The sequence below is a fragment of the Dromiciops gliroides genome, chromosome 3 (genome assembly GCF_019393635.1).
Source record: "Dromiciops gliroides isolate mDroGli1 chromosome 3, mDroGli1.pri, whole genome shotgun sequence".
Lineage (NCBI taxonomy): Eukaryota > Metazoa > Chordata > Mammalia > Microbiotheria > Microbiotheriidae > Dromiciops > Dromiciops gliroides.
The window spans coordinates 127,774,716-127,799,871 of NC_057863.1; the positions used below are offsets into that span (position 1 = coordinate 127,774,716).

General features: G+C 40.1%; 1 protein-coding gene across 2 annotated transcripts in view; it reads left to right on the forward strand.

The window, feature by feature from the left end:
• The first annotated feature begins 16,506 nt into the window (after positions 1-16,506).
• The window catches only part of SLAIN1 (SLAIN motif family member 1), a 76,120-nt gene continuing 67,470 nt past the window's right edge, over positions 16,507-25,156 (forward strand). For both annotated transcript variants that reach the window (XM_043998939.1, XM_043998940.1), the window contains exon 1: positions 16,507-17,488. In XM_043998939.1, coding sequence (XP_043854874.1) covers positions 16,752-17,488 — 737 coding nt within the window. In that variant the 5' untranslated portion in view covers positions 16,507-16,751. The remainder of the gene's footprint in view (positions 17,489-25,156) is intronic.

Here is a 25,156-nt window from a genome sequence, read left to right on the forward strand (position 1 = left end):
TAGATAGATAGACAGACAGATAGATAGATATGCTATTTCCTCCAGTAGAATGAAACCTCCCTGAGGTCAGAGGAGGCATATGCTAGAGTCAGCTCCTACTAGCTCCAGAAAGCTGATTATTAAGTTTTCAGGGTCAGTCAATAAAGCACCTAGTATATACAGGCATTTTGAACATTTACACCTTGGAAATTGGCAAAAGGTACAGATCAGGACTTTATTTATTGTTTTATTGACAGTCTAGACTTAAGAAAGTTACGTGTTAGTAATGCAGATTCAATGTCAGGTCCATTTCCCCTCCCCCCTCCCCCCTCCCCCCCCCCCCCCCCCCCCCGCACCCCTATTCAATTGTTAAACATTTATCCTGCTCTTTGGGGGGGCCAGGAACTGTTTCATTTTTGCCTGTATAACCCTAGTGCCTAGCATAGTGTCTGCCATATAATAGACACTTAATACATGGTTATGGTTGGATTAAATATCTAATCACTATTGTCCTTTAAGTATAGAGCTGCATTAATTTTTCATGATAATGGAAATAAAAATATAATTAGTAAACTTTCTTGAGTTTCCAAAAAAGAAATGAGATATTCCCATTCCAGTTCACAAAGAGGGAAGAAATATATTCACTGATTTGCTGAGCAGGGTACCTTTCCGTGGAAGTCGGTGAACATTTGTATGGCAGATTTGTTATTAAGATACTGACAGTCCTTTTCTCAACTGAGACCCTTCACCCTCTCTATAATGTATTTAAAAGTGCCTTTTTGAAAAAAATGACAGGGCTGATCACCTTCCCTTAAATAAAACCAACATGTGTGACTTGGGAAGTCAGGGGTTGAAGAGGACACATGGAGTTCTTACAGAAATCTAATACGGAAAGGCTACATTGCATGTGATAGCCCATCAGAAATTTATCACTGATTGTGGGGCCCAGAAAAATGGTAGAATTTTTTTCTCAGAATCACAACCCTATAATTCACATGACTTGCAAGAATGCCTGTAAGTAATTATTACCTCTACTGTGCATTAACAAAGAAGCTAAGGCATTTGCGAAGAAGCTGTCATATGAGGTGCAATGTGACAAGATTCATAATGACTTGGTTGCGTTCCATCAGAAAAGTCACCACAAGAGCTTCAACCATTCCAGATTATGTCATGGCTCTAAGTGGTATCCCAGAACGGTTAACATTGCCAGTTTCAAATAATAAAGTAGCAGCTGCTTCTCCCTTCCATTACCTGCCAGAAAAGAGCAAAGTATGATTAATATGACATCGAACTCTTTCTTGAAAAAAAAAAACCCCACCATAATTTCTCCTAGATTTCCAATGTATACGATTCATACAAAACCTAAAGGTTGTAGTTGATGGTGCTTCTTTTTTCTTTTTGTTTTTGTCAAGTCAGTGTTTCATTCTAAAAAAGCTTTCCAACTGACACACCACCCATTTTCCTCCTCCTGAAAAGAGAGAGGGATGTTGTGGCCATCATAACCCTTACAACCTAGGGGTTTCTTAGCCTTTCCCTGGTGCCCTTGTTCGCCAACAAGGGAGCAGGACACACACTGCTGCTCTCAGCTTTGCTCCCTCTCCTTTTCAGGCCTGTTTTTGTTTACTGGGTTTGTCTATATAGAGCTGTGTCCCATCAGTGTTACTCTGTCTGATGTTCATTGAATCGAGTTTGGAGGAAAAATTGACTTGTGTGAGTGGCGGCATGTTGGTAGTGCCGGACTTGATGTTAAAAGCTTTTTGGGGTCCAGGAGTTTCCCACAGAAACCAGACCCACTCAATTGGATGTGGAATGTGGCCGTGAGATGCTACATGTGCTGTGTGACTTCTGAATTTTCAAACAGTGTTTTGACTCGAAGGAATTGCAGCCCCGGAAGAAATAAGACCCAAGGAACAGGGTACTATGAATGTAAGCAGAGGATGACTGCCCCCCCTTGCTTTGGGCTCCCCTACACACACACACACACACACACACACACACACACATACATCTTTCTGATCTCACAGTAGAGCAGGGTATCCCTCAATTAGTGGATGAGCTTATTTTACTGCTAGATTGCATGCCTTTCTAGAGTCATTGATGAGGGTCATCATGGAGGTCTTGTATTAGGTATTTGTCCAAGGACCTCTCTAGTCCCTCAGGGAGGAGGACATGTACTCAAGGTAGCCTCCTTCAGTTCCTTTGGGCCAAGAAGGAAAGTCCTCTTAAAGAGTAGGCAAGCTACACACAGTCTTCTGGAGCCCACTTGTTTCAGATTAGGGCCATGCCCCATCCTCTTGATACCAATTCAGTCCAGAGACCCCTATCCTTGGCCCAGGAGCCTTGCTGCTATGCCATCACTTCTGGAAGAAGTGTGAATGTGTGTGGGTGATTTGCCTAAGTCTAAATTTCAAAAAAAATGAAAAAGAAAGAAAAAGAAATAAACATATTTAAACAAAATAAAATTTATTTTTATATTTAATTTTAAAAAATTAAAAAAGCTTCCCAAGCTAATCACTGATGAGCAAACAAGATGTTGTATTCATTTGAATAACATCTTTATGGCACCAATTAGACAAGTAGATTCCCATACTCAGACTTCACCAATACATTAAATCATATTTAACTCAATTCAAGGAGCATTTCTTAAGTACTTAGTATGTGGCAGGAACTCTACTATTTCCTGTACATACAGACAAAACTAAGATGATCCCCACCCTCAAGGAGTCTCCATTCTTCTCTGGTGAAGCAATATGTATATGGATAAGCAAATTCCAAACATTTAAATTAATTACTGGGAGGAAAGGAGCCCAAACAACCCTCTCAAATTCAGAAGGCTCTCATGTAGGGCATGGTCACATAGGGCTCAAAGGTAACTGGGAATTTCAGAAAACAGAAGAGTAGTAGAGTCAGTTCTAAGCAGCTCACAAGATCCAGTTGTGAAATTTGCAGTGTGGGTATTTACACCATGTGGCAAGTTACAAATCATAGCTGATTTATTGTTTTGTTGACTTCTAGACTTAAGAAAGTAATGGAGAAAACGTTAATAATGCAAATTAAACTCAAAAGTGTTTTTTTGTCCTAAATCTCCCCTTTCTCCCCACAAATATTTATCAGCACACTCCTGGTGAGGAGGGATGGTGCTGTAGCCCTGTCTAGAGTCCACAAAAAATCAAAGAGTCTGGTTTGGCTGAAACCTTGTGTGATACATCAGTCTGGAAAGATAGTTTGAAGCATGAAAGGCTTTGTATGTTAGGCAGAGGTGTTTGCATTTTATGCTAGAAGAAATAGGAAGACACTGAAACTTTTTGAGTGAGAGAAGTGACATGGCCAGAAAACTGGAGAGGGATAGCCTAAAGTATAAATATGTATGTAACTTACAAAATATTTATGATTTAAATAATAATTATAACATAACAATCTGATTACAAGGTAATAGAAAAATGTTGGGGAAAAAACTCCAAACAAATCAAAACCAAAACTACTTAGCTTGTTTCTTAATGCCCTTTAGTATTTTAGAAGCAAACAAATATACATCCAAGTCATTGTTGTGCTAATTATATTTTCCTTAGGTATGTTTAATGCTTCCATTAGCAAATAACTTAAGGACTTCTACTTGTCAACACAGTTCTGCCCTTGCTATTATGTACACTTGAAAAACCATAAAACCATTTATTGTAAAACATTTTATAATTCAGAATTTCCACTGATTCCCATAGGTTAAATTGTCCTGCATACAGATCTGTTTACATTAGTAACACGTTATTGTACAGAAATACCTCAATCTATAAAACAGATACATTCATGTAGAAGTTATATTTAAGTGACATTTTTGAAAATAAAATAACATATTCCCAGAGACTTATGCCATAATTTCAGAGATGCAAAAAAGGTGTTGACTGCAAGGTAATATTTAAAAATCACACAGCTAAAATTATAGATTCCATAGAAAATAATTTTATGCTAAAACATTATTAATAATATTAAGTCACTATTGTCCTAGAAACACAATACCCCCAACTGCAAAAGGGCCATTTAAAAATCCATTGAACATGTATGAAAATGGGCTTGTCTAATTTAAATGTGTATTACTTCTCCCTTCTTTGAGAACCAAGATGCTCCCTGGCATATACTTTTTTATTTTCAAACAAAGAAGTTCAAGTCTACTCTTGTTGTTCAATCGTTAGTTGTGTCTGACTCTTTGTGACCCCATATGGGGTTTCCTTGGCAAAGATACTGAGGTGTTTTGCCATTTCCTTCTCCAGTGGATTAAGGCAAACAGAGGTTAAGTGGCTTGCCCAGGGTTACACAGTTAGTGATTTGTGACTAGTGACGAGTAAACTCAGGTCTTCCTGCCTCCAGGTCCAGTGCTCTAACTATTGGACCTCCTAGCTGCCTCTCAAGTCTATTCTAGCCTCCACCTATATTCCACATTGAATATACTGCCTAAATATTGTACTGTTACTAGCACATAGTAAACAATAAATAAATGTTTGTTGACTGACCAGCTGATAGTACACAAAGGATAGGGATTTGAGCTCTGCTATAAGAAATAACCAATACAGACTGAAATTGAAAGACCTATCTAAATTAAATAATTTTATAGTTAAAAAAACTCTACAATGCAAAAATATTGAAAAAATATTATCAAATTGACCACAGTAACATGATAAAAAAGATTATATATTATATCCAGGTTAGACTTATACCAGAAATGCAGGCTTAGATCAATATTAAGAAAATGATAAACATAATAGACCATATTAATAACCATAACAATAAGCACCACATGATTCTATCAATTGATGAAGAAACACTTTTAATAAAATATTATATACATTTCTGTTTAAACAATTCTAAAGACCATGAATACTGAGAAAACCCTGACAATCATGGAAAACTGGAAAGAGTAGGAAATAGAAAGCCTTATGGAAATAGTGAGACAAATAGTTCTCTGCTCTCAGTTTTCCATTCATTCAATCATTCATTCAATAAGTATTTATCAAGAATGTTCCTACTCCATGGAAAACACTGAGCCTATCTTCCTAAATACTACTCCTCTTTTTTCAATCTTCCCATTCTTCTTGAAAACCTATATAATCCATTTAAATTGGGGATTGGTAATCTCTTAAAAGAGAGGAGCTCAAAGGGGCAGCTAGGTGGTGCAGTGGATAGAGCACTGGCCCTGGATTCAGGAGGACCTGAGTTCAAATCTGACCTCAGACACTTAACACTTACTAGCTGTGTGACTGTGGGTAAGTTACTTAACCCCAATTGCCTCACCAAAAAAAAAAAAATTAAGAAAGAGGAGCTCTTCTGTGGTATAGTCTTAGAATATAACTTTCTAAAGAATTGTGTGTGGAAGAGGGGTGTGTGTGTAATATCAGAGATACTTTTTTACATCAACCCAATTTACACTGGTTTAGATGTTGATATTATTGAGGTTATACAAGTTGATGGAATACGTGAATATAAACTCCTTCATTCATTTTGACCAAGAATCACTTTCAATTTAGAAGCTGCTGGTTGCTGGCCTCTCTTAGAAGTCTAAGTATAAAATTACTGCCACATCTTTACTATGGTGTATTTGCCTCTCAAAGGAACAAGGCACACATTATATTCTTTAGAGTACTGAGAGGAGAGAAATCGACAATGTTTCTTCATGAATCCAGCATCATTCTTTACTGACCTTCTATTTTGAGAAATAATCTCATTCCAAGCAGAGCTCAATTAGTTTGGGGCAGACACAAACAAAAGTTGACTGAGATTTTGAGGTTTTTACCACCCCAAATACTCATTCATTGGAATTACAGGGCTCCATAAAGAATTACAGGGTGGCATTGTATCTCATTAGTGTGGACATCTTTGCTTGGCCAAGAACATTCTTTCACTAGGCTTTTACCCTGTATCCATGATTCCATAGTTATCTTCTATAAATCACCACAGCCCATACCCTGAGCCATTAAGATGACAACTCCCTTTGATTGACTGCTAGTATAAAATGATTGTTGCCTTGATGATTAACACGATAGTTGTTATAAATAACACATACAGAGAATTAAAGCAGGCTGAAGTCCACCAATGATCATTTTATCCTTTTTGTTATCTTTCCCTCCAGTTTATCAGTGCTATCTAGGACACACACATCTCCTGAATCACTATTCTCTTTGGCCCCATTTATGCATGCATCTCCTCATGTAAAATTAGGCCTTTTCAGAGAATTTCTTCCTGCAATACTTCCTTTCCAATGTCTGTTCATTGGATGGCATTCCCATTTATAAGTACCCACCAGACTAGTTACTTCCTACCAGCTGAATTATTTTTACATGTTTTTCTCTCTTGAATTATATTTGCCATCTGTTGACCTAATCACCTAATGAGCCCAATTCTCTAAAATCATGTTTCATTGTTATTTGTTGTTTTCTCTGCTTCCAATTTTTTAGTGGCATCTGGAAGCTTTCAGATACTGTTTTCAATTCACTAATTAAAATTACTTATAAATAGTATAATCAACTAAATTTGAAAACAGTCTTTTTGCTGGATATCAAGTTTAAAACATTTCTACTAGTCATTACCCATTCTTTCAGCCCACCTACTGGGTTGTATTTGATGATTCCTTACTTATCACTTATCTTTTTTTTTTTTAAGTGAGGCAATTGGGGTTAAGTGACTTGCCCAGGGTCACACAGCTAGTAAGTGTTAAGTGTCTGAGGCTGGATTTGAACTCAAGTCCTCCTGAATCCAGGGCCAGTGTTCTATCCACTGTGCCACCTAGCTGCCCCAGTTATCACTTATCTTAACACAGCAGATGCTCTCAGAAAACACTAAAACATCCTTAACTTCTACTTTTTGGTCAAGGTAGTCAAATCTTCAAGGGATTCTTTCAAGGTAGGTAAGTTGTACACTTTAAGCTTTCAAAAACATGAAATAAATTCACATTTAATATGGAAAGGATTTGTATTCATTGTGATTTCAGACAAGATCTCCATGAATTATATGGAACCACCCAATGTAACTAAAAAGTAGATTGCTCTCTTTCTTCTTGAAATTGAACTTTTGGGAACTTGTGGCAAGGTTTGCTTAGAATAGCTTTGTAAACATCAGTCTTTTATGTTCCACCAGATTCTGGGTTTTAGCATTTTCTGTGTGCTATTATAGATGAAGCAACCTCCCACTACCAATTACTAGCATTCCAAATACTTTTTTCCTTGCAGCTGAGTAAGTTCCTGGAAGGAGAATGAAGTATGGTAGCCTGCTTATTATTGGATAATCTGTTTAGTAACAAAAACATTTAGACCAATGATTCCAAGCTCTGGTTTTGTGACACACTCGTATGTCTCAATGAGTCCCATAAGGTGTTATGGAAATCATTCAAAAGTTAAGACGAAATTAACTGGTTTGCTCTCTTTAATTAAGGAAAATCATTACATCATACAGCAGTGGAAAAGATGAGAAAGGTGTTAGGGGAAGAAACAAAACAAAACAAAGAATGATAGAGTTTTGCAATTCCATGCTAGCTGAGAGGCAAGGGAATAGACATTTAATAAGTAAAATGTGTTGAGAAAAATGCATCTGTTAAAAGTTCACCTCTGCTGCTCAATCCTGGAGTGAAGCTAAATCTGGGGTTTTGAGGGTTATGACAGTGAGACATGGACTGTAGCACTTTCTATCAGTCAGCTTGCCAGTCAGTAAACATTTATTAAGCATTTACTATTTGCCATGAACAGTGCTAAAGTGAGGAGAATATAAGAAATGTAAAAAATGTGGTCCCAGACCTCAAGGAAGTCACATTCTAATAGGGGAGACAACTATGTATATACTTTCGAGATGCATATAGTGTAAATAGGAGGTAATCTTAGAGAGAAGACACTAGTAGTCACATGGGCTGAAAAGGCCTCTTGAAGATGATGTGATTTGAGTTGATAATTGAACAAAACCAGGGAAGCCTGAAGATGAGATAAGAGGATATACCAAACATAAGGAAGTGTCATGTGTGAGGAATGGGAAGATGGTCAGTGCTAGATTGTCCATGCTGGAAAGACCATGAGTATAGTCAGAGTGAAAGACTGGACATCTGCTGTCCAAAGACTAACACAGTAAGTGTGGAAAGGGTCATCCATTGAATCATACATCTTTGGGAATTTTGAAGAAATGTGGCAAAATAAATTGCTTTAAAGCAAAGAGTAAAGTTTTTGGTCCTATATTTGTGAATTTTTATAAAAATGGTAAATTAGAGGAATACAATACAGAGGAAATTTCAATCAGGGAATACAGCAGGGTGACGAGGAAGGAGGCTGGCATAGCTATATTTGAATTGTGTTTTGTTTTGTTTTTGTGGGGCAATGAGGGGTAAGTGATTTGCCCAGGGTAACACAGCTAGTAAGTGTCAAGTGTCTGAGGCCAGATTTGAATTCAGGTCCTCCTGAATTCAGGGCTGTTGCTTTATCCACTGTGCCACCTAGCTGCCCCACTATATCTGATTTAATGAAAAACAAAAGACATCCGGGAAACTCCTTTTAAAGGAAAAAAGTATAACCATTTTTAAAATGTCAGATTGCTCTGAATAAGTGCTGTGTCTTATCCTTGAAATTAAGCTTCATGGACAATCAAGGATCATGTCTATTTGGGACTGTCATATGTTTCAAAAAACCATCCCTTTTCGTTTTTCCCAGAGTAGTAACAATACTTATATGTTTTTAGGCTACTGAAAATGAAAAACAGCCATATCATGAAGTACACAGTGACCATTTATGTTGGCTTTGTTTTCTGTGCATAAATAAGCAGTCAATGAAAGGACATTGTGCTTCTGGAAATGTTATGCCAGCATGGGCAACTTTGTTAATTTTGGAAACTCATTGTTTCTCCCTCCATGCTCGTGACTTAAATGTTCCAGGCAGTCTATTCAGTAATGAATTGGACTCTGAATTCAGAGTGTCCCTGGATACCTGGAATACACAAAGGTATAATCCATCAGCCAACAAAATGTACCAACTAATCTTTGAGTCCAGAATCTAGCACTGTATTAGGTCATTTTTGGTGTTAGCACAAATGATAAGGCTTCCTGAACTGTGAGAGTGGGGAAGGGGTGGAACAGGTGTTGCATCGTGCATTTCTGGCTGTGTTGGGGTAGTATGTGGCTGGTGTAAAGTTACATGAAAAAAGCAACACAATCACTCTAGGTATATGTGAAATGGAGTCTTTACAGCTGTGCATATTCAGAGCAAAACAGTGGAAGGAGAGAAAAGAAAGATATCAAGGAAGCCCTGGGTATGAGACAGTACAGATGCTTTGATAACTTGTGGTCCCCAAGGGGGAATTTCCACCTCTATGTTTACATTCATGCATTCCTGTGCTCTGCTGGGACTTTGGTCATTCAGGAAGGGACAACAGGACATCTTACCTCAGTAATTCTCCTAAATCTACCACTATACTGTTTTGAGGTTTGAATTCTAGACACCTCTTAGATAGAAACCTAGGTGGCACAGTGGATAGAGCACTGGCCCTAGAGTTAGGAGGACCTGAACTCAAATCTGGCCTCAGATAAACAGTACTAGCTGTGACCCTGGGCAAATCACATAACCCTATTGCCTTAAACATCTTTCTTCTTGATCTACATCTTGACCCTGGACCCAGATGGCCCTGGAGAAGAGAGTGAGGTTGGTGACCTTGCACATCCTTCTCTCACTTAAAAACCCAATTCACTGCAAATCATGACCTCACTTCTAGATGTCATGGTCCTCATCGAGAATGAAGGACAAACAACAACAACAGATAGACACCTAACAAGTAACTATGATGAATTTGTTCATTAAAGCAGAGTACCTGATCACTGCTTGATGACCCTACTCCCATTTTTGGAAGGTTTCCAGTAAGTCAGGTCTTACATGTGACATCCAGAAATACAAACTAAATTATAAATAATTTATTTTTCCCTCTAGAAGTGTTTATGATTTAATGGGAGGCCAGGGCCTGTACTTATGAATCTAGCTTATCCAGTTTCCACCACCAGGAAACCAGGATCTATGGGGGCATCTTGCTGTCTGTTCTGCTGCACCCTTCCCCCTCCCCTTGATTTCCTAGTCTTGTTCTAGAATCAGTAATCAAATCAATTCTACCACCACTATTAGAAAAAGAGCCATAATCAAGAGCACTATGGTTCCAAGCATAATCTTTGTGTCACCCTAGACCAATATTCCCTTCCCGGGATGCCATTTCTCTCCATGTGTTGTCTCCCTCTATTTAGACTGGGTATCTCCTTTTTTTGGGGGGGGGGAGCTGCGCAATGAGAGTTAAGTGACTTGCCCAGGGTCACACAGCTAGTGTCAAGTGTCTGAGGCTGGATTTGAACTCAGGTCCTCCTGAATCCAGGCCAGTGCTTTATCCAATGGACCACCTAGCTTTCCTGTCTCCGTCTATTAAAATGTGTAACCCAAGCCCCAAAGCCCATTGATATGGGTATGTAGTCCACATGGTACATGTGGGGGACAGTCATTGCTACAAATATAAGCTCCTTGAGATGAGTTTCTCTTTTGTATTTGGATCACTAGTGCTTAGCCAGTTCCTGGCACAGGGTGAGCACTTACTAAATTCTCATTCATTCAGTTATTCATGAACTCATATAAAAACAGAAATAGAAGCATATCATACATAATAGGAAAAACACTGTATTAGAATTCCAGACATCTGGGTTCTATTTGCAACTTTGTTATAAGACTTAAGTACTTAATTTCTCTTCCTCTCAGTTTCTTCTTCTGTATATTGGGGGATTCCTGCCCTACTTACCTCACAGAGTTGTGAAAACCAAATAAATGATTGTGTAAGCAATTTGAAACATACAATATGCTATTGAAGTGGAAGGTGTTATTTTAATAACTAATTATAGTTCTATGAAAGCATAGTTACAGGGGACTTGGGATGACTGGGATTACTAGGTAGGGCTCGGTGGGGTTAGGATAAGAAAACTTCATGGGTCATTTAGATAAGTTTTGGCATCTTATCTTTTTGCCTCTTCTCAAACCTCCCCCCCCCCCAAAGCCACACCCTTTTTATATTCTACTTTTAAGGTGACTGTATCAGATGCCAAAGGAATTTTACCAGTCTTCAACTGCATTGTGGTCAAAGGTAAGCAAAAGATCATTATCTTGTCTGCAGAAAGCCTGCCTGTCATCACATTTCTGCCACATGATAGGAAATAGTTTAAAGCCCAGCAACATCAGGACTGCTAAAAGAAGCCGGTCACCGAGTTTTCTTACCACTGGGTGGTAGAAGAAATAGAGATTCTGCCGATTGAAGTAGGAATCAAATTTGCAGTGGCTTCTGAATGAACCAGAAGCCCAGAAATGCTCAGGAGGTCTTGTCCCTGGTTCTGCTTATCAGGAGAGATTGCTTGCCTCTTGGAGGAGGTCAGAGCTACTGACTTGAATGTATGAGAGTGCATGCACCTGATGCATTATTTTGGAAGACAGAGATAGGCCTGTCCCTTGGATTTCAGTGATATAGGCAGCTCTCTTTACCAATGTAGGTGGACACCTCTGAAAATTCCAGAGTTGCCTAAAACACTGAGAAAGTTATATTATGATTTGCCCAGGTTTACATAGCCAGCAGATTTCGGAAACAGGATTTGAACTCAGATCTTCTACTACATATGTTGCCTCTCTTGAGGGGAATAAGTTCGGAAACTTGAATTCCAGCGCTACTGATGCTTTAAGGGAGCTTAATGCAAAGCAGAAAGTAGACTATTGGTCAGGGCAACTGGAAATTTCCAAGAGCTAGGCAATTGGCTTAACTTGAGTTAGCTCATCTGATAATAGATCTCTGTGGGGAAAGAAATTTGTAAATACAAGGCATGATTGTACTACACTTGTAAGCCATTGGCTAAATGAATTTGATCTATTTATACCAGGGCTTCTTAAACTCTTTCCACTCATGAACCCTTTTTTGCCACAGAAATGTTTATGTGACCCCTGTATACTTTATATAGGTATGTAAAATAGGTATTCATAACCACTTAGTATTGCCAAATTTTTCATGACCCTCACATTCAGTTACCGACCAAATGTGGGCTCATGACCCACAGTTTAAGAAGTTTTGTTCTAAACTGCTTTAAAAATTCATGTGAATATAGAGACAATATTACTCTAAGGATAATTTATTCTTTAAATAAAAAATGAAACAGGTACTCTAACATTTTTTGAAGTAAAGTCATGGGCCATAGATGAATTTTTCATTTTAAAAAGAAATTTATGAATTAAATGAGATGCTGTATAGCATAGTGGACTGGCTGTAGAGTCAGGAAGGCCTGTGTTGAAGTCCAGCCTCTGACACATATTTCTGACCATGGGTAGTCATTTAACTCATTCATTGTTTCTCCTGCACCACAGGCAATTTTATAAGACCGTAAATTATAGATGTAGTGTGTTCCTACAACCAGACTTCCCTAATTAATAGGACTGACCCAAAAACCTCCAACGAGCAAATTAACAAAAAAGACATTAAGTATGGAAAATTCAGAACATAATTTGTGTTGTTATAAAGAGTATTTAATCCTAGCTCTGTTACTTACTTGGGGCAATGGTTTTAGGTCAGTCATTCATGCACTTTGGACCTTGGCTTCTTCACTTGTAAAATAAGAGGTTTAACTAAATGACCTCTCTGAATCTAGGATCTTACAAGGCATCCTTGAACACGTCATCCACAATGCAAATATTTATCATTTTTATGAATTTATATCGCAAGGATTAAAATCAGATTATAAATTATAATACTCAAATACATTTTGGGGGGGGGTAAGGAACTAGGCAACTATACAGTTAATTTTGTTCAAAATAAAAAGCTTACAAATTTGCATCAAAATTAAGACTGCTTAATTACAACCCTGACACCAGCAACCTCTTTAATTATATGTGTTAAAGAGACTGACATCCTGGGGGGATAACCAATTCAAAATCAGTCTGATTTTTTGAGTGCCTCTGTATGGAGGGATGTGTGTGCACATACACATGTATACATCAGCATATAGTTCACAGCAAATTGAAAAGTATTTTAGCACAAAGGAGTGAAAGAGCTCCAATTATTCTTGAGGAATTTACCATTATCCACTTTAGAAATTCGGGGGGAGGGGATTGTTTTGTTCAAAGATGGATGCAGAATTCTGCAAATTTTAAGAACAGATTAGCTTTCTATACTTTTCCTGTCTAAATTGCAAGCTATAGGTTTTTTAGAGCTGGAATGAACTTTAGAACCTTAGATTAGTGCCTTATTATTATTGACATTTTGAAAACAATAGATGATTCTAGGGCTCTTTAATTACAAATATATTAATAAAAAACAGTCCTTAGAAGACACAATAGAAAATATTGACTACTGGTTGCTTGGCTGTACCCCATATGCAATAATCAGAAAAATGGGGGAGGGGCCTATTCATCTTTATTTCATCCTTTGGAGTGTTAATTCTGGTGTAAGATGACTGCATTTCTTTATCACATCACTTTTATTCTTTGCATTAGGACATGTCTTTTCGTTATTTCTTTTGCTAATGTAGAGCCGGGTGGCTCTTTGTTCCCATTGTGCCTGTCTCCTTCCTTCTTTGTGTAACAGGAATACTGCTTTACCCGCATCTGCTACTGAGCATGCGAAAAATCCTTCCCTAGACCCTTTACTTAGGACTTCCATTTGAAGGACTCCACTTCTCCAGGTTTTAGTGACATCCAGAGGAGATTGGAGATAGATTGAAACTTAAAAAAGGGGAATGGAGGGTTAGGTCTTAGTTTCTAAGAGAAGTGAAGGTAGAAAGATTAGGATGGTCAAGGACAGATATCACACCAAGGATGTACTTTTGTTTATATGAAATATTTCCCTGGTTTGTTTATTTGTTTATGGAAATATCTCCAATACTCACTACACTGGAGACTAGGATATTGATCAACAATGTAAGAAAACATATACACACATGTGTATATATAGTTTACATATATGTATACATACACAAATATGTTTATTTAGCACTTTAACATTTACTTAGCACTAACTACAAATCAAGTACTGTGTTAATTATTGGAGAGACGAGTACAAGGAATAATACAATCCCTACTCACAAGGAGAATACATTATAAAGTCTCAGTGCAGTCTTAAGCTATTTAAGCTTTAAGTTTAGCTTTAATTATTTAAACACTATTTAACTATACACAAAGTAATTAAATAGAAGATGGCTTGGGAAGGAGAGTATAGCTTTATGCAAAAGATTATCTTTGACTTGGGTCTTGAAGAGAGGGACTCAGTGAGGTGGAGGCAAGAAACCTGTGGTATATCCAGTGAAAGGTGGAAGAAGTGTTGTGTGAGGAACAGAGATAAGGCCAGTTCATATATTTGAGACTGAAAAGATAATTTGAGGCTAGGTTGTGAAGGACTTTAAAATTTAAACAGTTTCCAGTTCATCATCCTACAGGAAAGTAGGAAAGCATTGAAGGTGATTGAGTAGGAGAGTGACATGGTCACATTTTCAGGAAGCCCCTGAAAATTACTTTAGCAGCTCTTTGTAGTATTGATTGGATTGGTGAGAAATCAGTTAGGAAGTTGATGCAATAATCTAAGTGAGAGGTAAAGAGGGCCAGAACTAAGGTGGTAGCTGTGTGAATAATGGGAAGTGTTTGGATTAAAGAGATCTGATTTAGAAGGCACAAGATTTGGCAGATGATTCAATTGAAGGAAGGTAAGCAACCGGTCCAGGATAATGTGGAGGTTACAAGAACTGGGAGACTAGGACCTTGATGCTATCAACAGAAATAGAGAAATTTGTTAAGAGGTGAGGGTGAGAGGGGAAAAAAATAGTTTTGGACAAATCTTTGCTAGTAGAGAAGTTAGGACTAGATTCCAGAATTTGGAATAGGAGCAGTGCCAGTCTTCTATTCTTTTGCAGCAGAATAGACTGTCTGCAGCAGTCTAGCATATGTGGGATAAAGTCAGGGCTCTAGCCAGGGCCATCCATGTGATTTTACTGTGGTGCCTGAGGTTACAAACCTAACTATATATGTTGCTGAAGAAGTTCTTCCATCTTGCCTGAAGATGGAGGGAGGCTCCTATCTGACCTGCTTGGGCTCAGAAAGGCTCATGGAAACCTATGAAACATTATTTGCCACAGGGTACAATAAGTAGAAAAAAATAAGTTTAAAAAAGAAAGGAAAAGAAAAACTAGGACTAGATTCCAGAAGCTACCTCCCACCACCATCCTCCTATAAAAAATGGAAAAATAGTGAAAAAGGAAGTGTCCTTTGAAGGCAGTGGGAATGTTAAGCATGGGGAAGAGAAGACTGGGAAAGGATGGCAGATGATAGCTGGGTTCAAGTACGTGAAGGGTTGTTCATGATTTATTTGGTTCCAATGGGCAGAAATGAGAACAGTGTGTGGAAGGTGCAAAAGAGACAATTTTAAGATTGGGAGCAGAAGAGATTCAGAACTATTCCAAAGTGGTTTCCCCCTTCTTGGACATATTCACTATGACTTGTTAACTCTTTGTTGGGTATATGGTAGCCTATTACAGTGGTGATTCCTTTCCTGTATGACTTTGGACATCCCTTCCAACAAGCAGATTTTCATTCTGGGAAAAGCTTTTCAAATCATTGCTGTTGTACATCTTTCCTTTATGAAGAGGACCAATGGTATCATGGGGTGAAGTCTTGAGGCAGAACTGAATTTAAGTCCAGGGCAGCTAGGTGGCACGGTGGATAGAGTACTGGCCCTGAAGTTGAGAGGACCTGAGTTCAAATCTCATCTCAGACACTTACTGGCTATGTGACCCTGGGCAAGTCAACCCCAATTGCCTTAAACATCCAGGGGGAACTCCAGTCATCCTGATGCATATCTTGCCACTGGACCCAGATGGCTCTGGAGGAGAGAGTGAGGTTGGTGACCTTGCACAGCCCTTCCTCACTTAAATCCAATTCAGTGCAAGTCATGTCATGGGCCTCTGAGAATGAAGGACAAACAACAGAATTTAAGTCCTACAGTGCTTCACTGCTTTTAGAATCGGTATAATGTGTGCACCCTAATGCTGTCAACTAACACTGCTATTCACAACTAGATTTTTCTTAGCAGGGGGTGGTGAATTAGCCCATATCTCACCCCTAGCCTGGGTGCTTGGTCTCCCTGTGGGTAAGCTTCCTAACCGCAGGCGCTTTGTGCCGTCTAAGGTACTTTCACATCTCCTCCCCTAGCACTTAGGAAACAATGTACGCCCACCAACAAGGCTCCGTCAGTGGTCAGGGATGAATGAGAAAAAGGAAAACTTCACAGTCTGCAAAAACTACTCCCTTAATTAGGCACCTGGGCAGAGAGTCTGGAGTGCTTGTTTCCGTTCCTGCCACCAAGACCCCTAGCTGGGGATCCGGCACCGCCCTTTCACAGTTCACAGTTCCCTCCCTTCAAAGCGCATCCCCCAACCGCTCCCACGCCACGCCACGCCCCCACCCCACCCCCACCCGGCCCACGCAAAAACCCGGAGCCGCGGAGCCATGCTCTTGAAAGCCCTGTGGGACTGGAGGGGGCTCCAGTGAGCATGTGCAGAAGAACTTGGTGGCTGCTGGCCGCTCGCTCGCTGGCTCGCTCTCGCTCGGCCGGACGGGGCCGGGGCAGGTGGCTGATGCTCTCAGGGGGCTCGCTCTCTGCACCCTCAGTGCTGGCCGCCGGACTCAGGCAGGCGGCAGGAAGGGAGAAGCGGCGGCGGCAGCCCCGGCTCGTGGGGACGGGGCCCCGGCCTCGGTTCTAGGGTCCGGGAGCGGAGGATGGAGGCAGCTCTGCTGAAGCCTCCCGCGCCGCAGATGATGGCGGAGCAGGTGAAGTGCTCGCCCGGCGGGGGCGGCCCCGGAGCCGGCTCCGGGAGCGTGGTGAACGCGGAGCTGGAGGTGAAGAAGCTGCAGGAGCTGGTGCGGAAGCTGGAGAAGCAGAACGAGCAGCTGCGGAGCCGGGCGGCCAGCGCTGCCGCGGCCGCCGCCTCCTCCTCCTCCTCCTCCTCCTGCTCAGCCTCAGCCTCCTCCTTGACCTCCTCCGCCCACCCCGCAGCGGCCACCGCCTCCTCCGGCTCGCACCTGCTGCTGCTCCCGCCGCCGCTGTCCCCACCGGCCGTGGCTATGACCGTGACCGTCCCACCCGCCGCTGGAAGCCCCCTGAGCCCCCCGGCCTCAGGCGCCGCTGGGGGATTGACGCTAGCCCTGAGCAGCGGCAGTAGCAGCAGCAGCAGCAGCAGCAGCAGCGGCGGCAGTAGCCCGGCTTTCCCCGGGACCTACTGCCTGCCCAGCCCGGCCCCGACCCTCTTGTGCAGCCTGGCCCAGCCCGAACCGCCCTTCGTCTATTTCAAACCATCTCCCGCCGGCTTTCCCGGGCCCGGAGAAGGGGGAGGGGGTGGGGGCCAGGAGCCTGGGGGCTCGGCCCCGGCCTCCCCTGCCCCAACCCTGCTGGATGAGGTGGAGCTGCTGGACCTGGAGAATGGATTCTGCAGCCAGCTGGAGGACGAGTATACATGGTATTGTTGAACCATTCCCAGTCTTTCGGCCTCCTTTTCTTATCCCAGCCCTTGTGTTCATCTCTAAACCCTGATCCCTGGAGCGTGTCCAGTTGCCTTGGCCTCGAGAGAAGGGGGTGTCTGTGAGGATCCTGGTCCTTGGGGCCAAAGATGTCCAGTTGGAGGCACGGGGATTGAAAGGTGCCCCCTCTGGGCTCTTACGGCTTTGCCCTTCCTTCTCAGCTCCATCCTCCCTCCTTTCCTCTGAGACCCCGAAGGCAACTTTGTCGCCTCCTCCCCTCTGATACAGGAAATGGTGGCAGTGACAGGTGCAAACAGCTTGTGTCACTCCGGGGCTCCTGGCTCTCCTTGAACAAGGGTGATTAGTTTTCATTCCCTTGAGGCACCAAAGGAGGCTCTTTTTCTGAATCTCTGGAAACCCGCCTTTGCTGCTATACCTCCTGCTGAAGAGTATGAACGATGAACTGGCTAGCTACACCCGCTTGCCTTTTAATCCTCCTTTTGATACAGTTGTTGGATCCCAGACTCCTTATTAGCATTAACTGGAAAATCCATATGATCTCGTTTTGCTGTTTAAATCTGCTTTTCCGTTACTATTACCTTTCTCCATTAGGGAAATGGAGTCATCCTATTATGTGGATTCCCTTCCCGTCCTCCACTCTCATGTACTATTTGCTTGCGAATACTTCCTTTTTGCTCCTTTAAAGCGAATGATTTTTTTTTTCCTATTTGAGGAACCGTTTATCTATTTTGTCCCGATCTGGGAGATCTGAGTTGGTGTAGTCATACATTTTCAGTTGCTGCATTTCCATTGATATTTTATTCTTGCAGCTCTCTCTTTGAAATTCTGACTTGCGTTGCAAAATGTGCTGACTTCATTGGCTCTCTCCTCAGTTATGGATGTCAGAATTGTGGACATAACTAGGGAGTCCTAAGCATGTGTGTGTTAGGTGGACATTTGACCAAGGAGCTGAGGACTTAGTTTTTTACTTTTAAACTCAATTGGAAACTCTTAACTCTTTGCCTTGTCCATTGACTATGCTCACCCCTGGAAGAGTATCCTTTTCTACAGGGATAGCATTTTTCAAAAGGCTCTCAATTGAAGTTCTGGGAATTTCTAATTAGTCAGTTCTCAACAGATCACCAAAGTTTGGCAACCGCTTAAATAAGATCCTGGTCCTAGAGCTGAAAGGGACCTTAGAGCAAGTCTAGTTCAAGCCCCTCATTTTCCTCATCAGTACATTGTGGCCCAGGAAGGTTGTGACATTGACTTATGGAAAATTAACATCAGTCCCGCCTAAATAACAGGGTAATGGAAACTTATTTTGTCACTGTTATACTTTTGAATTTGTTAACCTTGTGTTTTTCTAGATAAGTGTTGCTTCTTTCCCTATTTTCACAGGCTTGTTGCATAGATTGTATTTTTAAATTCAGTGAAAGAGGAAATAATAATGATAAGAAAGCTCACCAGCTCTAATCTAGGGGAAGAGACTATGTAGGGCAGAGCCTGCCTGGACAAGGCATTTGTCTGCCCTAGGCAAGGTTTAAAATTTTAACACCTGGTGTGTCAACTGTCCCCTAAAATAATTTGTTTCTTCTCTGAAACTTACAACCTGACTATGACAGGAACTCTTCCCCCACCCCCCCCCCCAATGCCTCCACCTCCCACAAACAAATTGCACATTCTACATGGGACAGAATTTTTGGCACTAAAAATGTAAATTTGGGGACACTTTTAATTGTCTCTTTTGTTTTACTTTAAGCAGCTGCTTCCATTGGCTGCCTCTAATTGACACTCAAGTGATTTCCCTTTTCTTAACTACAACCCTTTAGGATTCTTTCTTTCTGTCCTTTTGTGGGATAGCTCCAGATAATATAAAGAAGTGTAAATCACTTTGGTACCAAATCTTAAGTGTATGAAGGCTTAAGATATTTACAATTGTCCATCAGAACTTCTCTATTTGATACCTATGCAGGTGCTTCAGTTCATAAAACACCAAATGTACTCTAGGCATTTTCTGATTTAAACCTTCCCCACTTCCCCTCAAAGATTAAACTGTTATCTATTAAGTTCTAAATCTAATTGCCTTCCTCAAAACCCTCACTGATTTTCTGAATCAGTGACATAGCCATGTTTTTAAAGGTCCTTAGCTAATTTTTAGTGATTTCAATTACATTAACTATTATATACAGTATTTTATGGGGTAATGAGGGTGAAGATATTTAGATTAGAGACCCTGCCCTCATGGAGCTTATAGTAAGAGGATTATTACCCATATACAAATAATTTAGGAGAAGAAAGTCTTTATGAAAGCTGCAGTTCTTAACCCCCTCACTCCCTACAAAAAAGATTATGGACCCTTTTGACAGTCTGGTAAATCCTATGAACCCTTTCTCAAATTTTTAAAAATGCATAAAATACATAGGGCTACAAAGGAAACCAATTATATTGTGGTGTAGTTATTAAATGAAAAAACAAAGCAAAACAGACCTCTGCAAATTCAGGGACACCCAGTTAAACCCCTTTGCTAGGGGAATCATCAAAGGCTGTATTGAAGAGGACATGTTTGAGTTGGGTTATAAAATGTGAGTAGAAATTGAACAGCTGTAGGTGGAAAGGTCTGATAAAGAAGGCATGCATAGTGAGCAAAGGCATGGAGACAGCAAAGCAGCAGGGGGTATACATGCAACTAGTCCTATTTGAAGCAGAGATTACATAGAGGGGGGGAAGTAGTCCTGGAAGGATAGCAAAGTGCCAGATTGTGGAGGGCCTTGATGACAGACTCCCAGATATCTTATTAGCATTAATTGGGAAATCCATTTGGTCTTGTCTTGCTGCTGTTTAAGGCTTATTCCCTACTCATGACCTTTCCCAATTTTATGGATCTATCTCAATTCTCCTAACCTAGATACTTACTTGCTAATACTTATTTATAGTATAACAGATACTTGCTAATATTTCCTTTATGTTCTTTGAAGCTACTGACTTTTTCCTCTTTAAGGAAGAGTTTATGGACTCTGGACTGGTCTTGCAGACCAGGAGCTGTGCAGTCAGTCATATGCTTTACGGTTTTGAGAAAAGTAATTAGCCAATGGGATCAACGTGTAAGGAAGAGTATTTTGGAATTGAGTGATATATGGGGAGGTGGCAAAATGGAGATGTGAATATAATGTAGGAAGATTTGTAGCAGTCTTGGTGATTAGGATTAACGTATCAGGGTGTGTGAAGATGGGAATAGAGGAGAGAATATGAGATCTTGTATAGATAGAATGATACTGTTATCTGAAGGTGAGGGAGATGGAAGAGGATCAAAAATCCAGTGTTATCTTTGATTCTAACTACTGAGTAGTGCCACTGATAGGAATAGTGAAGTCATTAGGTCCATGTTTTGTTTTGTTGTTTTTTGTTGTTGTTGGTTTTTTTTTTTAAAAGACATAACCTAAGTGGGTTTTTTTTTTTTAACATATTGAGTTTAAGGTGTTGGTAGGACATACAGGTAGAGATGTTCAACAGACAATTGGGGTTATGATTTTGGAAGTTGGGAGAGATATCAGGGCTGTAGATGAAAATATGGAAGTAATCTTAGAGTTCTAGGTGTGAATGAGGTTACCAAGGAGAGTATAGAGAAGAAAATGAAACACAAGGAAAGAATTTTGCGGGACACCCATCTTAAAGGTGAGGAAGAGAACACATAGCCAGTGTAGGATTCAGAAAGGTTAGAAAGGTAAAGCTTCAATGTCTCTTAAGCCAAGAGAGAAAGGGTATCCAGAAGTAGGTGAACTTGGATGAGAAAAAAATACATCTTTATTTCATTATAATTGGTTTCCTTCATCATCCTATATGTCTATATGTTTGTTTTTTGATGTTCAGTCATGTCTGACTCCTTGTGACCCCATTTGGGGTTTTCTTGATGAAGATGCTGGAGTGGTTTGCCATTTCCTTCTTCAGATCATTTTACAGATGAGGAAATGGAGGCTAACAGGGTTAAGTGACTTGCCCAGGGTCACATTGCCAGTAAGTGTCTGAGGCCAGATCTGAACTCAGGTCTTCTTAACTCTAGGTCTGATGCCTTGAGGAGCAATCCATAGACTTCACTAGACTGCTACAGGATCCATAACACAAGGTTAAGAGCCTTTTTAGCAGGGGATCATCTAATATCGAGATCAAACTGGATAATATTTCAGAATGGAAGGGGCATTTGATTTAACAATTAAGATGTCACTGGAGGGGGCAGCTAGGTGGCACAGTGGATAAAACATCTGCCCTGGATTGAGGAGGACCTGAGTTCAAATCTACCCTCAGACACTTGATACTTACTAGCTGTGTGACCCTGGGCAAGTCACTTAACCCTCATTGCCCTGACCCCCCCCCCCAAAAAAAAAAAAAGATGTCACTGGAGACATTAAAGTTTCAATAGTGTGCTAGGGAATGGAAATAAGACCACAAGGATTTAAATTAGATAGTGAGGAAGTTGAGGTACTGAGCATGGGCAACTTTTGGAATAAGTTTGGCTATAAAGAAAACGGTTGCTAGCTAGAAGAGGTAGAAAGGCAAATTGGGGAGGGACTTCTCAGCATGTTGGTAGGCATTTGGGAAGAGAGGCTGAATAAAACCTTTTGGAATAGCTTCTATATTACAATTCTAAGACCTGTTTTATTGAGAACAGGATGATTTGAATAACACTTGTCTCTTGTCTGAGAGGTTTTATTGGGGGGAGGGGATGGTGTCAGGGGGTGGGTATTTATTTGATAACATACTACCAGCAAAAAAAATTCATTCTTCTTCCAATGAAGAAGAAATGTTTTTCAAGCATTTTGAGGTTGTCTCCTCTTTATCTACTGACAGATACCAAAGAAACTGTTTCTAGGATTTTATATCATTATTTGAAGGGCTGTCTTCAAGATGTTCTGTTTCTTTCATGTTTTTATTTTAAAATGAGATGGCATTAATATATATATATATATATATATATATATATATATGCACACACATATTTGCCATCATGATATTAATTTAATGAATTGAATCATGTTGCTCTTTGGTGTTTTAGGAGGTGTTGGTGACACTTCATAAAATACTTTTTAGTAGTTGAACTTAACATTTGAATGGGATGTTATTTTAAGAACACATTGGCTACAAAAGGCTAAGGGATAAGTACTCAACCTTGAACAGCATTAGTTATTTTGGAATGATTATAGAGAGTAAGAAAAGAGCAGATCTATGTCAGCATACCTAATATGTGATATTTTACCAGTCATTTACTAGGATCTTTTTCTTTTACTTATGAAGAACCTTAAGGCAACAAAGATAGACATAGTTGATAATTCATATTCTTTTACGGATTTTAGTTCCAGAAAATTATGTATAGTCTTCTGATGGAACTTGAGATAGTGATGTAGAATTTGAAATTGTGGGTCAACACAAATTTGTCATTCTTTAATACCTGTTGAATACAAATATTTAGTATTTTGTAATTCACTAGGCTCAAAGCTCCTTAGGTGTTGTATAGAAATTTTGAATCTTTGTGGGTAGCTTAGCATAGTCACTTTTTGTATGGAATAGGTCCTCAGTAAATATTTCTTGTATTGGGTTATATCCATGATCTCATCTGTTTGGATACTCCCTCCATCAGTGAAAGTTGTAACCTTTCAGTACCTTCTTATCCTGATGAGATTTCTCAATGATGAAATTCCTGGGGGGATGATAAGAGTCTAAAGGCACATTACTGTTTGTCTACCTTGACTGCCTGGCTTGTCTGCCTGCTTACCTGTCCCATCTCTCTTCTTATGTAGCCCAGGCTACAAGTGTAGGGGCTACTTAGAGCCCTGGATCACTTTGATTGGCACAGGAGCTTTGACCTATTTCATTTTCTGATCTGCAATGGTTCACCCCTCCTTAAGCAACGTGGTGGCCCTTGTTTTCAGGGCTTACCATATTAACACCATACTAATTGTAGACACCAATTACTTTAGCCCACCGTAGCTTGGAACTCTTGAGCTCAAGACATCCTTTAGTCTCAACCTTTCCAGAAGCAGGGATTATTGGTGTGTGCTCTATGGTTAGTCAGTTAATAAACATTTATTTATTTGTTTGTTTGTTTGTTTTGTTTTGTTTAGTGAGGCAATTGGGGTTAAGTGACTTGCCCAGGGTCACACAGCTATTAAGTGTTAAGTGTCTGAGATCGGATTTGAACTCAGGTCCTCCTGACTCCAGGGCCGGTGCTCTATCCACTGCGCCACCTTGCTGCTCCAATAAACATTTATTAAGCATTATTTACTACGTGCGTGCTAAGTGCTAAAGATACAAATATGAAAAAGACAGCCCATGCTTCCAAGGAGCTTAAGATCTAACAGGGAAAGACTATAAACAAAAGGAAGCTGAAAGGGGTGGTGGGCATGATGGAGGAGTCCAAAGAAGTACAAAAAGAGTGCAGCTGCATGGAAATGAAGAAATGGCAGTCCTGATCTCCCTCTTTATTTTTATTTTTTTATTTTTTTGGTGGGGCAATGAAGGTTAAGTGACTTGCTCAGGGTCACACAGCTAGTGTCAAATGTCTGAGGTCAGATTTGAACTCAGGTCTTCCTGAATCCAGGGTGGTGTTTTATTCACTGTGCCACCTAGCTGCCCATGATCTCCCTCTTTATATTAAATGGAAGTTTGGGGGCTCATGGATTTGCCCTTCAGTCAGAGGGACAAAGGATACTGATGATGTATGAGTACCAAGGCTGATTTGTTCTTTCGGGATGATGAGATTTCCTGATGATGAAGTTATTAGGGGATGATAAGAGTCCAAAAAGAGTGTAGCTGGGTTCTTTTAATATTTTGTAGATACCAAGGAGTATTCAGGCTGTTTGTTATTCCTCACTCTTATTACATGACTTATCCCCCTCCTTTCTCAGTCATACATGTTGTTGATAATAGCACTTACATCAGGTCATCATCACTAATGTACTATAGGCTGCCTACTCTGCATTTTCCATCATGCTTTTGTGACTTGACATTTCATTCTTCCTAAAGTATATTGTTCCATTATCATTGGGAAGATATTGGCACTTTTTAAAAAAATAATAAAACAAACACATTTTGTGTCACTGAGTACTTTGGGTTATTGAATGCCTTGTATAGATAGACAGCTTTTCAAATGCTGTCCAGCCCATTCTAGTCATCTGTAGGTCTGTCTTTATCAGCTGAAATATTTGTTCCTTTTTTATGTATGGGTATGTATATGAATTTATATCTTCTTTCCCAATAATACACATCCTCGTATGTAGGCGTGTATATATACATATAGCTATATGTATGTGTGTATGTATATATGCACACATACAGAATAACTAATGGTCTATGTTCAGTTGTCTTAATTTGGAATAAATATGTATATTCCAATTTTTAAAATTATGGATAGATACATACACACACTCTTTTTTCCCACTATAAATGACTAGTCTGATCTCTTTGGCCATTAATTTCCTTGATTATGACCTGTAGTGTTCTGGGGCTAGATGTAGTGATGATGATGCCACGAATGAACCCCTCCATCTTCATTGAATCCTTCTTTGATTTGTACTTTACTCGGGACTTCCTTTATGTACTATAATAACTTAGGTGAGCATATGTCCTCTGTTTTATAGCACTTAATTTTTGATACTCATAGGATAATTGAAAAA